The sequence below is a fragment of the Nelusetta ayraudi genome, unplaced genomic scaffold (assembly GCF_046127955.1).
Source record: "Nelusetta ayraudi isolate G7.1 ecotype Tasmania unplaced genomic scaffold, CSIRO-AGI_Nayr_v1 ptg000027l, whole genome shotgun sequence".
In the NCBI taxonomy this organism is placed as follows: domain Eukaryota; kingdom Metazoa; phylum Chordata; class Actinopteri; order Tetraodontiformes; family Monacanthidae; genus Nelusetta; species Nelusetta ayraudi.
Window position 1 is genome coordinate 4985001 of NW_027466077.1, and position 14218 is coordinate 4999218.

Genomic DNA, 14218 nt, shown 5'->3' on the forward strand with positions numbered 1-14218 from the left:
ACATCTTTGTTCCGACCTCTCCTCCTCTGGGATTAGCGGTGCCTGCGAGGTTTGAGGCTACTTTCAGAATGGACGTTTTATCCCTTTATCCCTTAAAAAAAAAAACCCAGAGTTTATCTATTTAAAACCTTGGATGAGCTTCTAAATAAGAGCAGGATGAGCCGAGCGCAAATCGGGGTCAACGTCTCACGCTGCTGCTATCAGGTGATAATACATGGGGGCGGGGGGGGCTGAATCACAAGACTTGTGTGAGGTTTTGCACGGAGTGCTCACGCTGATGAGCGTGTCCAGTCCGTCGGGAGGCACCGACTCCGGATGGATGGGGTTGAAAAAAACACCGTTGACTCTGAAAGAAGGGAGCGCCTCGACTTGTTTGTCCTCCTCCCTCGTCCCTGACCTCCCTTCTCTGCCGTCTTCCATACATCTTTAATGACGTCTCATTAAAGATGCAGAGTTTCCACTGGCGGGCTCATGGGTTGACCCACACACACACACACACACACACACACAAACGTTCACAATCGCCCACACAGTTTACAATCATTAAAGGTCCAATTTCATGTACAAATTGACTTTATTAATGTGTTTTTCAACTGTAGTGTGTCTCAGAAATGAGTCCTTTAAGTCTTCACTTCTTTTGCTTCTCTGAATTCTGAGTCCTAAAACAGTGAGTCCCAGAAACAAGCCCTCTGTGATGTCACAAAGGGTTCTGCCATCTCCCCAGTCCAATCCCCTTGTCTTTTCCCTGCATCAAAACACATAGAAGTCACCAAAGGCGGGAAGCTAAAACTGATAGTCTCCACTTTGTTTTCAGGAGATCCGTGAAGCTTTTTTGCATCATTATTAGTGTGAGGCCGCTGCGCCGGAGCCAAGATTTAAATGAACGGGGACCTTTGACTCGCCTCCCGGTGATCCATTGTCCAAATGTAATCAATCAAGGTGACAATTTAGTTTTCTTATCTCGCCCATAATAACACTTGCATGCACTCATGTCGCAGGAATGCGCTCACATCGAGGGGAGAGAGCAACAATCAAAGTCGTGACCCAGCAGTCGTGATTTGTTTTTTGGGCGCAGTTGTTTTGTGTTCTCCATCACTGGCCTGCACAAATACAAGTGTGTGTCACAGTGTGTGTGAGTGTGTGTTTGTGTGTGTTTGTGTGTGCGCGCTCTCGTCCAACTTAACCTTTTTTCATTCTGGTTGCGCAGGTTAAAAGTGTAGGTTTTGAATGTAGGTCGGGAAAAAATGGAGCTTAAACACACACACACACACACACACACACACACACACACGTTTGTCGGCACACGATGGAGTTAAACAAACAAGGAGGCCACTGTGTTAGTGTGTGTGTGTGTGTGACCCAGACCAACCTAAATCCAAGGCCCAGGTCACGTTGTGTAGCGAGACACCAAATAAGCGCTGGAAACCGCAGAGTCACGGTGCTAATGTTTAACTCACTGTTTGACAAAACAGCCTCGAGTGAAGACAGGAAGTCACTGTCAGTCCTCTGGAGCCTCTGTCATCCTTTGCGCTCCACTACTGATGTGGGAAACTTTCCCCCCCCCCAACACCTGCTGCACTGTTAAAAGTGAAATTGTCTGTGTTTTTTCTGTCTTCTGTTTTTGTTTGTTTTGTTTTTTTTTTAAAAAAACACATTGCCCAACCTGTTCTCTGGAACGCCATCAAAGTGAAGTGTTGGCAGGATGTTCCGTGGTTTGGTGCAGCGGGTCCTTAATTGTGGTTTTTGAGCATTATCTGTCTTGTCGAGTGCCGCGCTTCATCTTTTCATCCCGTCCTCTCTCACCTTGTTTTTTTTTTCTCTCCCCCAGATCGGCGCCTACGACCAGCAGATATGGGAGAAATCGGTGGAGCAGCGAGAAATAAAGGTGCGTTTGATTCGCCACTCAGCCGTCGCCAAACTCTTGTGCGTCCGCATTGCATTTTTTTGTTTTGTTGTGTCTCTCCTCCCATCTCCCTTCGACTTGAGTTGTTCCGTCTCTCACCGCGCTGTCCAGTGTGTTTTTTTTTTTCTTTTTCCTTTTTAACTCTCTCCTCTTCGCCCTCGCGGCCCGGCTGCCGCCTGTCTCCGTCTCCATCCCTTCTTCTCCATCTGTCTTTTCCCTCCTCTCTGCAGTTTATCTCTCTGGTGAGTACACAGCGGGTGATGGAGATGGATGGCGTGTCTCCCGCCTCCCCTCCCTCCTCCCACCACAGTCGCACGTCTGCTCACCCCGCACCGTTTAGACCACCGCTACTAGACTTGTGATTGGCTGGTTTTTGGGTTGCCGTGCAGTGTGCCCGCCGTGTGTTTTATTAACCCCACTGTAGCGGCCGCAGCTGCGGCCGGGTTCGTTTTAATCTGAGTCACCGAGGCATCGCTGAGCAGCATGACGCCAAAACAGGAATCTTCTCCGACTCCCAGGAGATGATAATAAATAATAACAACGATGATAGCAAAATCGGCGCTAACAGGTTCACACACCTGTCCAAGGCCAGATTAGATTAAAAAACTCTCTCCAGGGACGACACAAATCAGGGTCATTGTCAGATTATTGCAGAGTCGTTGCTTCTGTTCTGGAAGCGGCCACATCAGTGTTAGGACAGACGCTCATATACTAAGTTATAATAATAACACATAAAACTTGATTTAAAAAAAGCAAACCAAAAAAAAAACCCACCAGATTTTATAATTTGGCGTATAATTTAATCCTTAAAATCCAGTATGTTTTCACACCTTTTTTACTTTTACTAAATATTATTTTCTATTTGTTTCAGTTATGCTCTCTTATATTGTGTAGGAAAGTATGGTTGCGTAATGAACCAGCAGGCTCAGAAAGGCTAGCCTGACCTTTGCTTTGATTGATTGGATGCATATAGCATGATTTTTGTTTTTAATTTCCTTTATCCTTAATAAGCCAGTTTGTGGCTCAGGTGCAAAGCTAAGAGACGTATTTTGCATAACAACGTACACACACACACACACGCACACACGCACACACCCGTGCACGAAGCAAACACACTCTGCTTCAAGTAATTGTTTTCTCCAGAATTCATAACCGTGCCGCACGTGGCCGCTGCCGTGTGCAATTCTTCTTGTTGCGACGTCGGGATGTTCCTCTGCGTTAATTGTGCCGTTTATAGCCTCGCGTAAAACTCATCTCCGAGGCTTCTGTGAAACCAGAGGCGGACGTCAGTCTTTTTTTCTGTGTTGGTGTCATCTTTGGCTGCTTTAGCTGTGTGGATGTGTTTTAGTTTGTATGTTTAGTTTAGTCGAGGACTCGAGAGCTGCTTCTGTGTCGTCTTGACTGTCAGCACCTTACTGACAGGCTCACTGACTGAAAAATACACTGATTAAATGAATGTCTTAATATTGGTAGTGTCGAAAACAACAATTCCCCACTGCGGTGAAGTTGAGGTTTGAGTCATTATTACTTTACGAAATGTTACAACAAACGCTTATTTCTTGTATTTGCGGGTGGCGGAGAGGCGCCGTGAAAGTCTTTATAAGAAGTCACATCGCCCCCTGCTGGTCCTAAAGTGAAACTAGCTAGGTTCACATTTGATAAACAGACTTCTTGAAATGTGACAGAAAGACATAGATTTTCTTGTAAGTCGGGGTGTAAACAATAAAACACTTTTTTTTTTTTTTTTAATCTGAACATGGGCTGGTTTACAAGCCACAGTAGCTAATAAATAGCTGGGAGATGAAAGATGAACCGGCCCGGCCGGTTATTTGTGAAGGACGTTTACTGTTCCCCTAAATCTACTGCCAAGAGGATGCTATCGATCACTCACTTGTCCCTCGTGCACACACACACACACACATACACACGCACACTCACACTCACTCACACACACTGTAATAGGTCATTGGCTGCACTACTGAGAGATAAGGGCCTCCATCAAGCCTCTCTATCAGCACCGCAAAGAGATAACACGCGGCCTCATTGGCCTGTATGCAAATATTAACACTCGGCGTCACATTGGATCGAGCAACTCTCGCAGTCCTGTTCGCCGTGACCTGCATTACACTGTAAAATGTGCACCTGGGAGGACCGTTCCAATGTTCCCGCCTCGGACATCAACCTCCATGTAAATTGTCAACAGTGCAGCATTTTGGATGAGGACACCAGTTTTTGCCAATGAAATGCAATGCGCGGTTTTCAAATAAAAGGATGCCGATTTGTCGTATCCATGAAAAACTGAGAGACCATTTTGAATTGTTGCCTGTCGGAGGTTGGCAAAAATGGACTCTGATGTGATCCAGCTGCAGTGCCAAGTCCTGGAAAACCTTTAATGCAGTTTGAGGAAGAAAAAAACAAAACCGAGCAAAACAAAGTATACCGAAAGGTTAATTAAACCGCATTGTTAAAAATAATAAGAAATAATAATAATAATAATAATAATAATAATAATAATAATAATAATAATAATAATAAAAGCAAATAATAAATGCAATTTTAATTGAAAAGTGCATATATATATATATATATATATATATATATATATATATATATATATATATATATATATATATATAAATATATGTGTATATATATATATATATATATATATATATATATATATATATATATATATATATATATATATATATATTATTATTATTACAAATAGCTGCTTAAATGTAAATATATTTAAATAAATAAATAACAAGCAATAACAAAATGTATTCGGTGTGTGTTCATTCCCACACGCACAAAAACGCGCCTCTGACCCCGTTTTGTCATAAACTCACTGCTGCAATGCATCACATTCATGGGAATGTCAGGATTCAGAACAGCCAGTGTGGGATCACAACACACACACACACACACGCACACGCACGCACGCACGCACGCGCACAGAGTATATGTACATTAGGGAGTGGGAGGAAGTGAGTGGCGACCACAGGAAGTCGCTGGGTCTCGGGGGGGGGGCCGTGGAGATTATTCCCAGGGTCGTAACTGTACAGCGGCAACAACAACAACACTTCAGAGTCAAAACTCTCACGGGACGCACGCGTGCACGTACAACTGTCAAACGTGAGCAAAGAGCAGAAGTAGTGGCGCTGGAGTTCTCTGTGTTGCTGCATTGTGTGTGAGTGTGTGTTTAGGGTGACACAAAGCGCACTAGGAGTCCCTGTAGCTGCTGCGCGCGAGCGAGTGAACCGATGTTGAAGCTCGTAGCCTGGTTGGCCACGCTACTGCTGCGTTTACGTGACTTCCTGCCTTGACGTCTGCGACTCCGGCTCTCTGTCTCCCCCTGCAGGGCTTGAGGAACAAGCCGAAGAAGACGGGCCATGTCAAGCCGGACCTGATAGACGTGGACCTGGTTAGAGGTGAGCGAGGGAGCGGAAGTGTCAGATGTATACAACAACAACAACAACAACAACGACAACAACATCTTCTTCTATTTTTACATCTTATTTTCTTCATATTTTCCATGATTTGATAGTTGAGCTCAGTTTTGTCAGCTTAGGGTTAGAAACTAAATGGAAGACAGAGAAAGCAGACAGAGTGAAAAGTAAGGGAAGTGAAAGACGGATGTGAAAAACACCAGATTCGACGGAATGAAGTAGCGTCGGGAAGGGAGAGAGTCATTCGATTGGGTGTCCCACTTTTGCTTAAAATAAGCACTTCCTCTTTTTGGTGCCGCTGCAGGCTCAGCCTTCGCCAAGGCCAAGCCGGAGAGCCCGTGGACGTCACTGACCAGGAAGGGCATCGTCCGAGTGGTCTTCTTCCCCTTCTTCTACCGGTGGTGGATCCAGGTCACATCCAGGGCCATTTTCCTGCTGCTGCTGGCTCTCTACCTGCTGCAAGGTGCCCGTCGCACACACTGTTCCAGATCACTTATTATTAGTTTTCTTAGTATGTGATAAGAGATTACCGCTCACTTTGAAATAAAAGGCTTAGGTCGCAGCACCTACTTAAAAGTATCATCATCAGTTCGTACAGGTTTTTTTGAGTCACTACCAAACCAGATTGGATGCATTTTAAATGCATGAATTTGCATCCATGAAGCATCCCGTGTTGATTCAACTGCTCCTGCAGAAAAAGATCCTGACCATTTGAGATGCCTGCACAGTGTTGACATTAATACCCATCCTCAGTTTTGAGAAATGCAAGTATTTCCCAGTGTCTCAAACCGAGGAGGTAGTAGCTGCAGATTAACTGCGATGCCACCATCACCACTGATTAGAAAGGATTTACAGACGTTTCCTTTGTCTTTATTTTATCTCTTAATTACGAGATCTTTTCTCATAATTATGAGATCCTGACTTCATAATTATGAGATACGGCGCCTAAATTTTGTTCATCCAGTGAAATGTCACGCTGTTCCGTGCAAATTCAGTGCCTCGATTAAAGGTCTCTAGTGTGAAATGAATCACAACCAAAACACATTAAAATGAGAATTTGGTGTAGTTCACTAAGGATGTTTCAAGTTTAATATTAAGCCTGGCCTAAATTAGATCCTGGACCATTTTGGTTTTAAATCTCAGTGGACAGATTGAATGGTTTGACATGCGAGTTCACTTCTGCCCTCCCGCAGTGGCAGCGGCGCTCCTCTACGTGACCATCGACCAGGCTCATGGCATCCCGGCCACCGAGGTGTTCGGCGCCATCTGGCTCATGCTGCTGCTGGGCACCGTCCACTGCCAGATCGTCTCCACCAGGACGCCCAAGCCGGCCTCCAGCAGCGGGGGCAAGAGACGCAGGTAAGAGCGACAACAACAACAACAGGTACCGGGACGTTGTTGAGTAGAGACCAAGACAAATAAGTTGAAGCTGCAGTGGATTTCTGATGCTAGCCTCCCCAAACGCAGGGACATTTATCATGGAGATTTATCCCATCAGGCCGCAGCATTTTGACTGTTGGCCAAGCTGAAAATGTTATTTTCTGAATTCTGCAAATCATTTGATTTATTCTCAGTTTGCTCATTGGCTGGTTTGAAGGAAACTCCTCTGTGATAAATGGAGTGTGTCAAAGTAGGGAGTAGTTGATGCTTTGTGTGTTTGTTTTTTTAACACCTGCAGTTTAGAGTCTGTCAGTGTTTTGGCTGCTGTTTTGTTTTTGTTTTTTTCAATTTTATCAAAACAAATGTCAAATTTAGTGAGAGGAAAATTGCACCACCATGCCACAGTTGGGATAAGTTATCAGACCACAGTTCCTTTGTTCAAAGGTGATGGTGCCTTTTGCATTGCATGAGCATTTTTTTTTCTTTTTGTTTTATGTCTCAATCTACCGTTATTTTTGGAAAAGAGAGGCGGTCACCGATCCCTGTCTCTCAGTTTAGACTCCAGGCGTTAATACGCTGAAAAAGTCTTGACAATGTTATGTTGAAATAATTTATCTCTTCACAAAAAAAGATTTCAATATCATTGCAAAAAACATTCATTGATTGAAAACCTTATTTTCCTTCATTTATTTATTTTTTAAACTTCACGTCTCTCTCCATCCTTTCCAAACTGAAGGAAGTTGAGGAAGGCATCTCAGATGGAGGTGCATAGGGAAGGCGACGGGTCTAGCACTACCGATAACACACAGGAGGGGGCGCCACACTCCCACTCAGCCAGCACCACATACAGCCTGGGCACTCTGTTCCAAGATTTCTGGCATGATATCTGTAAAGCTGGGTGTGTATTCTCACTTTCCATCATGAGAGCTGGTGCAGAGACGAGGCTACGGTTCAGTTGAATGTTTTTCTCCTCGTACTTCCTCCAACATTAAAACCGCTTGTCAAGTGGCACAAGAGATCGATCACATTTTGTAATCAGACGAGGTTTAAAGGCTAAAATGTAGTGAAGAACTGAACCCGAGCGTCATCTCACACCTGACCTGACCTTTCAGCTGCAACATCAGTCCTCTGCCATGAAGAACAGACTTTCTTTGAAACCAAAAAAAAAGAAATTGGGAGAAATTTGCTCAAGTCGTCGCCTGCATTGGCTGAAGTGGCTTTGGAGAGATTTTGCAGCTCATTTTGTCACACATCACTCGGTGAGAAGGTTCTGTTTGGGAGATGCTTGGGGGGAGGGGCCACTGTGTCACTCTGAACAGATGAAAAATGACCGTTGATTAATTTTTCTTATGTTATTCTTTGCATTGATAATCAAATGCTATGAAGAGAGCCCTCCAAGCTTCTCCTGACGCCACTAATTATCACTTCATTATTCATCATCAAATCTAATCTGACACTTCCACCCCCCTTAAATTTTTTCTCATTTGCTTTTAAGTTTTTTTTGTTTGTTTGTTTGTTTTTTTTTTTCTTTTTACAAAATTCTGACTTTCAAGACCCTAATTACCATTATTTTTTTTTTTACCATCTCAACGAAAGAACAACTCTCCACATTGCATCGGCTGCATCCAACGCTACCTCCAAATTTCCCTCGCAGCCCTGTTCACAACTCCCCCGCTTCACCTTCCGCTGCAGGTCCAAGAAGTCCAAGCTGTCCATCGACAAGTCGACGGAGACGGACAACGGCTACGTGTCGCTGGACGGCCGCGTGACCAACCGCAGCAGCGAGGAGGGCCTGCAGCTGCAGGAGCCGCTCTGCGACTCGCTGGCCAGGGCCGACGAGCCCTGCTGGAGCACGCACGTCAAGCCCACGCACAGCCACGCCAGCCGCGGCGCCGGCCTGGCGCTGGCCGCCAACAAGGTGAGACGTCGGGGGGGCTGCGTTGGGGCTGCCGTTTCATTGCATCTCATTTTCATTGCATTTATTCGTTTAGCACACATCAAAAAACCAATGGTGGAGGGATGAAAGGAAGCCCAACGGGCTTGTACAGGAGTTCCACCTCTTCAATAATGACGGTCAACTTCAATTATGAGGCTAAGAAATAAACTTTGAAAAAAAATCACGAGTTACACGCGGTACAGAAAATTAACGTTGGATCAGAAAAAAAAAGAAGGAAAGAAAAAAAGTTTTTACAAATTTTTACTCGGCAAGTAATGGAAAATTCAGAATCCGGGTGATGTTTTTCTTTATTCTTTTAGGAGCCGGCGTCGGACGAGGCATCCAGTGAGGAGGATCCCGACGCGTCCTACAGCGCCCTGCGCAGGGGAGTGGAGAGGTTGAACAGCGACTGCACGCTCAGAAACCGCAAGAGCTCGCACCACTACAAGAAACACTACACGGTGGAGGTAGAGGCCCCGCACAGCAAAGCCAGGCGGCCACTTTGTCTGTTTGCATTGAAAACAAATGAGCATCCCGACCCCCTCCGTGACCTTCAGGACATCCCCAAGTCGGGCACCAGCTGCAGCTCCAGGTGTTCCAGCCTGAGGACCCACGACTCGGAGAGCACCAGGCACGAGTCGGAGACGGAGGACCTGCTGTGGGAGGACTTCCTGCACTGCGCCGAGTGCCGGTCGTCCTGCACGTCGGAGACGGGTGAGAAGTTTTGCTCAGCAGCGGATGGAAATTAGATTTTTTTTTTTTTTGCAGAAAAGCTGAAGCTGTTTTTCTTTCAGAGGGAGAAGGCGGAGGGACACCCGTCTGCCCGCCGGCCAAAAAGGAATACCGAGACGATCCTTTCCACCAGGTCTGTGAACGCAACATTTCTGAGGGGGAAGAAGTGACGCCGCGCATCCAAACGTTTTGCATGATTTGCGTGGTTCCTCCCCGCCCCCCGTCAGGGTCACGTCCCCTGGCTGCACAGCTCCAACCCCGGCCTGGAGAGGGTGAGCGCCATCGTGTGGGAAGGGAACGAGTGCAAGAAGGCCGACATGTCCGTCCTGGAGATCAGCGGCATGATCATGAACAGGGTATGTGTGTGTATGTATACACTGGCAGTCAAAAGTTTGGACACACCAGTTTCTTCTTCATCTTGACTGCTTTCTACACTGTAGATTCATACTGAAGACATCAAATATATGACCCAAGATACATTGATTAAGGTGGCAAAAGAAAAAAATGTTAAATACCTCAATATGTTATGATCTATATATTTTATATGAAGGGTGGCTATTCTGGATCATCTAAAAATATAAAACGTGTTTGAGTTATTTCACACCTTTTTGTTTCATACATATTCCATATGTGATCATTCATAGTTTTGATGCCTTGAGTGAAAATCTACAATGTAAACAGTCATGAAAATGAAAGAAAAACCATTAAATCAGAAGAATGTGTCCAAACTTTAGACTGATGGTGTATATTATTATTACTATTTTTATTTTTATTTTTTTGAAAAAGGAAAAAGCAGACTCTGGTATATCCGACATCAGTCACTGCATTATTCGAATCACTGCTTAAATCACATCTATTCCATACTGCTTTTAGTTACTGTTTTACTGTAACTCACCTTTTTACTTACTTTTTAAAAGAAAATTGTTTTTGCTTATTTTACACTAATCTGCATTTGATTTATTTGTTTGTATATTTTTGCAAATTTTATTCTCATATGTTTTAAGCTTCTTTTGGAAAAGTGTCTTTGAGGACTTTAAATGAATAAACATTTATCTCTGAATAAAATATATCATTATTATTATTATTATTATTATTATTATTATTATTATTATTATTATTATTAACAACCCATGTGAAGATGTAATGATGTCCCTCTCTCTGCCTCTCCTCTTGCACAGGTCAACGTCTACACTCCAGGGATCGGCTACCAGGTGTTCGGGAACCTGGTGTCGGTGACGCTCGGCCTCACGCCCTTTGCGTACAGGTGAGGCCGCCGCGACGATTGCCGGAGGTTTTGCTTGTTTTGCGCATCTTCTGAACACACGGCCCTGTGCGTTGACACCCTCCACCTCTGTGCCCCCCCCCTCCCCATGCAGGCTGGCCCAGCACCGAGACCTGGACCAGCTGACCACGCTGTCGGCCAACGAGCTGCTGTCCGTGGCGCTGGGGGGCGGCTCCGGCTCGGGCGCCCTGGTGGTCACCATGGTGACGCTCAGCTTCCTGGTGCGGGTCTGCCTCATATGGCTCTTCTTCTTCCTGCTCAGCGTGGCCGAGAGGACCTACAAGCAGGTGAGAGGGCGGGGCCAAAACATCTCGAGGATCTATTTGATTGTTTCTTTTCTGGAAATTTCGATTTCATTCATTGAGTTAAAACGAAACAGGTAGACTTTAACGCAAACATTCCCAAGTCGTGAATGAAAAGGGAGCAGAAAGAAGGATAATTACACTGTATATTATCTGAGTCTTTACCCAAAGAAATGCATTTACAAAGAACCTAAATGACAAAAAAACAAAAACATCGACTACAGCACAATAAATATCAAAATAGTCAGATCTCAGATTTTGCGTTTGACGTCTGTGTGTGTGTGTGTGTGTGTGTGTGTGTGTGTGTGTGTGTGTGTGTGTGTGTGTGTGTGTGTGTGTGTGTGTGTGTGTGTCTCAGAGGCTGCTGTTCGCCAAGCTGTTTGGTCACCTGACCTCGGCCCGCAGGGCCAGGAAGTCTGAGGTCCCTCATTTCAGACTGAAGAAAGTGCAGAACATCAAGATGTGGCTGTCGCTACGCTCCTACCTCAAGGTAGGCAACGCAAGCCCAAAACACCACATCTTGACATGGTGCGAGGAGTGTGCGCGTTGTGAAGGATTTGCACACTGATTGTGCTGCATTTGCAGAGACGGGGCCCTCAGCGCTCTGTGGATGTGATCGTGTCGTCCGCCTTCTTGCTCACTCTGTCCGTCGTCTTCATCTGCTGTGCCCAGGTAACACAATATAAACACACGCGCACACACAGGTCAGCGTTTCACCCCCCGGTTTATATATTTAATAGTTTTAGTGTAGATTCAATCGGTTTTCATTCCCTCAGTAAAGCTCAGATTTGGGAAATGAACCGGCTGTTGCACCCGCGTCTCTCCCTACCAGCTGCTGCACGTCCACGAGACGTTCCTGGAGTGCCACTACAACTGGGAGCTGGTGATCTGGTGCTCCAGTCTGTCCCTGTTCCTGCTCAGGTTCGTCACTCTGGGCTCCGAGACCAGCAAGAAGTACAGCAACACCTCCATACTGCTCACTGAACAGGTGCGCAGACAGACTCACACACCTTCGGCCCGATGAGAGGGAGAGAAGCTGGAGCGCTGACTTGCGTTTCCTCGGTGGGGCTTTTTGCAGATCAACTTGTATCTGAAGATGGAGAAGAAGCCAAACAAGAAGGAGGAGCTGACGCTGGTCAACAACGTCTTGAAGCTGGCCACCAAACTACTCAAGGTGCGTTCGGCTCCTCGTCCCCTCTCTGCTTGCACGGAGGGAGGAAATAAAAGCCCGCATGTGATGACTGACCCCTTCCCTCTGTCGTGCTGCAGGAACTCGACAGCCCCTTCCGGCTGTACGGCTTGACCATGAACCCTCTGCTGTACAACATCACGCAGGTGGTCATCCTGTCGGCCGTGTCGGGAGTCATATCTGACCTGTTAGGATTTAACCTAAAGGTGAGCACTTCAATCTTGTTGTTTGTTTCTTTGTTTTTTGTTGCATTTGTCGCAATGATCAGACGCGGTTGTAAACCATCTGCTGTGCTCGTTGTTTCCAGCTGTGGAAGATCAAATCGTGACAGTGAGAGGGGGAAACCGTCAGACTGCTTCTCACTGGCTGACTGACTGACTGACTGACTGACGGAGCGTCGGGAGCGTCGACGTGGTCGCAGCGCTCCTCCGACCTTCACCGTTCCCACTTTGTGCAATTCACAGATTATTTATTTACCCGTTCAGTGTTCTTTTTATTTCCTCTAGGGTTTATTTAAAGTTGTAGTTTGCTTCATTTTTTTTTGTGTGTGTGTGTCCGGCGACACAGGACAATGCTCTGTTTCACCCGTCTACAACAAGTGTTAATGTCATCGCGACAAACAAGTTCTCCTGTTTGACGCGATGCTTTTAGGTTCTCAGTTTTCAAAAGGCAACGTGTCGCCGACAGGACGGGAAAGCGCTTCTGTTTTGTTGTTCACTAGAATTGAAAGTTGATATTTAAGCTCAGCTTCGAAACTCTGTTACAAACCCGTTGAAAAGAGGAGCCGTGTTTTTTTCTTTGGTGAACAAATCATTAGAATTCTCACTTGTTAAAAGCTGTAAATTATGTCAAAGGTCTAAACTGAGGCGCACAGTCACTGTGAATACATTTTTTTTGTAAACTGAACATCATGTAAAACATGTTCTGACAAAATGGAAAACTGAAGCTCAGAGTGGAACTCAATCAGAACACAATCGGATCATCATCATACAATCAGAAGATGTATATTCAAAATATATATATATGTATATAGGTCGCAGTCAACATTACAAGTGAAAACACCCTTGACTTTTCTCTTTTTACCCTCATCGTTTGGGTTTGACAGTATTTCACGCAGTTCGTGCGCTGGTCGTAAAGTTTCTCACATTTAAACATTTGTCTAAATTGAAGAGAAGACAATTTAAATGATTGATATCTGATAACTTTTTCCTTTTTTTGAAATCTTCAGAATGTGCTTTTACAAAAGGTCAACTAAATTTGCAAGTAATTCAGAAAAGTTGCAAATTGCCCATAAGTATTCAATTCACTGCAAGCCAGAAGCTAAATTCCATCAGATTGGTTTGAATAATTTAGTTAAAATTAGGTGTTCTCTCTCATTTTCTGCATATCATCAGGCTGTGAGGAGTGAAACTGATTGGTCAAGCATCTCAGCCCGTCACTTTCTGCAAGCAGACTTTGTGAAACATGATAAAGATATGCTATGACGAAGAAGACGACGACATTGCATCTTTTCTTTCCATTTTCTCCAGCCTCACAAAACGCATGACCACAATTCACAACGCCCTCTGACAAGACAAACTCCTACACGGTACGAGCAGTTCTCATTATCCACATTTAAGAAAAAAATAAATAATAATTTTAAAGAAATGCTGGTATAATCATTGAGTTCGAGGAGGAAGACCAAAGTGCTTCATTTGTTTTGCCTCTGCTGGGAAAAAAAATCTAAAGAATGTACTTGCAGCGTTGTGCTTTAAGAGCTGTTTGTTTACTTTGAAAACACTCTGTTTTTAATGTTGTTTATTTGCTCTTTTAGCATTTGTTCATAACGACTGCTACACACAGGCGAGACGCATTGTAAGTGTGTTTCTACTGAATGAAGAAGTTCGAATCGCGTGTGTGTCTACTCGAGAAAAAAGGACTATCTTGTAATTCTGTTCCGAAAGAGACTTAGATTTTTTTTTTGTGATCTGGTCTGTCCACAAGGTCTACTTTTTTTTTTTATAAGAAAAATAAAACAAAAGGTGGATAATGACTCACTTGTC

At 44.7% G+C, this 14218-nt stretch overlaps 1 protein-coding gene across 3 annotated transcripts in view; it reads left to right on the forward strand.

Annotated features, from left to right (window-relative positions):
- LOC142890921 (protein PHTF2) overlaps positions 1-14208 on the forward strand; it is a 27117-nt gene extending 12909 nt beyond the window's left edge. Inside the window, exons 3-21 of one of the 3 annotated variants that reach the window (XM_076030251.1) lie at positions 1829-1885; positions 2134-2145; positions 5268-5337; positions 5660-5818; positions 6549-6714; positions 7472-7633; positions 8428-8653; positions 8992-9138; positions 9229-9385; positions 9466-9536; positions 9631-9759; positions 10582-10667; positions 10780-10972; positions 11346-11477; positions 11573-11659; positions 11820-11975; positions 12066-12161; positions 12257-12382; positions 12484-14208. In XM_076030251.1, coding sequence (XP_075886366.1) covers positions 1829-1885; positions 2134-2145; positions 5268-5337; positions 5660-5818; positions 6549-6714; positions 7472-7633; positions 8428-8653; positions 8992-9138; positions 9229-9385; positions 9466-9536; positions 9631-9759; positions 10582-10667; positions 10780-10972; positions 11346-11477; positions 11573-11659; positions 11820-11975; positions 12066-12161; positions 12257-12382; positions 12484-12504 — 2253 coding nt within the window. In that variant the 3' untranslated portion in view covers positions 12505-14208. The remainder of the gene's footprint in view (positions 1-1828; positions 1886-2133; positions 2146-5267; positions 5338-5659; positions 5819-6548; positions 6715-7471; positions 7634-8427; positions 8654-8991; positions 9139-9228; positions 9386-9465; positions 9537-9630; positions 9760-10581; positions 10668-10779; positions 10973-11345; positions 11478-11572; positions 11660-11819; positions 11976-12065; positions 12162-12256; positions 12383-12483) is intronic. The other 2 variants (XM_076030253.1, XM_076030252.1) reach the window with 2 other exon arrangements.
- Positions 14209-14218: the final 10 nt, after the last annotated feature.